Genomic DNA, 2,711 nt, shown 5'->3' on the forward strand with positions numbered 1-2,711 from the left:
ATATCTCTAGTTTTGGATACAAGTCCTAACTCTAACACATTATTTTTCTAGATTTTAGTGTCTCTGTGTATAAAATCGATCTAATAAAACAGAACTGAAAATTGTGTAAAGCTTACATTAAATAAAGGGTTAAGCATAGAAAGCCTTTCCCAGAATAAATGTTTGATACAACGTATGTACAAATATCACCATTAATAATTATAGTTGTCTTCCAGGTGAACACTCTATTATTGTAGGAAGTAATACATGGATAAATCACTAATAGCCTGTATTACTGTGAGTAAATATTAAAATGTTGTGAATGGCTTCAATCTGTGTATCTGTCCTCCACAGAAAACTGTGAAAAATAAAGAAAAACAAAACAAACTAACAAAAAAATGACAGGTACAGCAGGAGAAATGCTTAGTTAGTCAAGAAAATATTGATATTCATAACAAAGTAAGAAAGGCAGGTAGGAATACTTTGCAAGTCATTTCCAAAGTATTAATGTGAAATTAAAAATATTGTCTCCTGAGTGGGGACTCATGGAGGGAGGTGTTGGGAATATAAAGGCAACCTTCAAAGTCAAAGCAAAACAAAACAGAACAAAATATACCCGATTCTGTAAAAAAAAAAAACAAAAAAAAAAAACAATGAAAGTAGCCCATTTTTAGCCATTTACTATGTTAGCAACTTTCTTGTACTTAAGAATTTTCTATATTAAAGGAGGTCGTTATTTACCCAAGGAGCCTATGGTTCTCCTGTCTCAGCATTATATGCACTGGCACTAAAGAAATAAACTGAGTTATACTGCTAGTTTGCATCTCTTTTTTGTTATTGCCTTCCAATCTCTTGATGTGTGATATCCTGATCATTATATTGCCCTTCCCAAATGTTATTCGTATATCTCATATTATGACCAATACAGCAAACAGAATAACTAATTATAATCAGTGGTAAGACAGATAACACACATATGACAACTTGATTATTTTCTATCAACAGGTACCTTGAAATTCTCTCCCTGTTCCAGTCAATGGATCAAACAAATGACACTGCAGTTTTTGAGTTTGTGTTGGTGGGTCTCTCTGGTTCCTGGAAAACTACAATTTTTCTCATATCCACTTTTTCTTTGCTCTATTTAAGCATCATCTTGGGAAATCTTTTTATTGTCCTTTTGGTAATTACTAACTCCCATTTACAGTCTCCTATGTACTTTCTTCTGGCCAACCTGTCCCTCATTGATGTAGGACTTTCCTCTACCACAGTTCCCAAGATGATCTCAGATCTTCTGAAAGAACTCAAAGTAATTTCTTTCCACAGTTGTATGACTCAGGCCTGTTTTATACACATTATAGGAGGAGGGGAGTTGGTGCTACTTATAGCCATGGCATTTGACAGGTACACAGCCATCTGTAAGCCACTACACTACTTGAGAATCATGAGCCCTAAATTATGTATTTTATTTGTAATCACTAGCTGGGTCACTGGTGTGGTCCATGCCCTGGCCCAAGTCTCTTTTGTTATAAACCTGCCTTTTTGTGGTCCTAACAAAGTAAACAGCTTTTACTGTGACTTTCCTCGGATTATAAAACTAGCATGTGCTGATGGAGACAGGTTTGAGCTTGTTATTGCTGCCAACAGTGGCTTCATAAGCATGGGGACATTCTTCCTGCTTCTGCTCTCCTATGCCTTCATATTGATCACAGTTTGGAAAAGGTCTTCAGGGGATTTATCAAAGGCACTAGTCACTCTCTCAACACACATCACTGTGGTTATTCTTTTTTTCACTCCATGCATGTTTATCTATGTTTGGCCTTTTCCCACATCATCAATTGACAAATACCTGTTTATTGTTGACTTTGCCATCACACCTGCCCTAAATCCTGTCATCTATACACTCAGGAACAAAGATATAAGGGTAGCTATAAAAAGATTGTGCAAAGTGACTGATTATGATAAATATTGCTGACTAATCTGGAGTGGGATCTTTAAACATGTACGTTTAAATATACATTGGAAAATTCCACTCAGGAACAGGCTCATTACGCCTGCCAATTGCACATGTCACCTACCTCAAACCTATATCCCTTTCAACAAACCATTAATGCCTTGCTTCTGTCCCTTTGAGAAATTAGAATATATTAGTATGTGCTTCTTTATTTATTTATTTATTTATGGCTAGATAAATGTGAGTTTTTTTCTATCTTTGTGAAAATCTAAATACAACAAAGATCACAATGGCATTCTATAATGTTCAAAAATTAGCTTCAATTTTGTTTAGGTAAATAAATGTACAATCACAATGAATGGTTCCATATTTATGTTTACGGTCTCAAATTATTTAGGTTGGGTTCTCTTAAAACATCCACAGAGTTTACATTTGAATATGAACAGCTTGTTTAGAAGAGGTTTTATGGTCATCAATGGAAAATTAACACATTATTAGCTTCTACTGATTCTTCCCTAAAGGTGGCTATGTAGTTGCTGTAATCTAGAAGGGTTTCATTGTAATATAATATGTCCAGTGTGGTTCTTTATTTTCTTAATGCACATTATTTCTTTGACATGTTTAATCTGTTTCCTAGAAAATTTTCTATTGTGCACTTTAGAAAACCTGGAAAAGATTTTAAGCAAGGTTGATGGCTAATTCACTAAAGATAACCATCAAGTAAATTGTCTATAATCATGTAAAAGCTATATAACTTATAGAACTACATGTCAAACTTTTC

At 34.3% G+C, this 2,711-nt stretch overlaps 1 protein-coding gene across 1 annotated transcript; it reads left to right on the plus strand.

The window, feature by feature from the left end:
- Positions 1-1,015: 1,015 nt before the first annotated feature.
- LOC119815244 (olfactory receptor 4F21-like) lies at positions 1,016-1,951 on the plus strand. The gene has a single exon (XM_038331404.1). The coding sequence runs from the start codon at positions 1,016-1,018 to the stop codon at positions 1,949-1,951; it is 936 nt and encodes a 311-aa protein (XP_038187332.1).
- Positions 1,952-2,711: the final 760 nt, after the last annotated feature.

The sequence above is a fragment of the Arvicola amphibius genome, chromosome 5, assembly GCF_903992535.2.
Source record: "Arvicola amphibius chromosome 5, mArvAmp1.2, whole genome shotgun sequence".
NCBI classification, from domain to species: Eukaryota; Metazoa; Chordata; class Mammalia; order Rodentia; family Cricetidae; genus Arvicola; species Arvicola amphibius.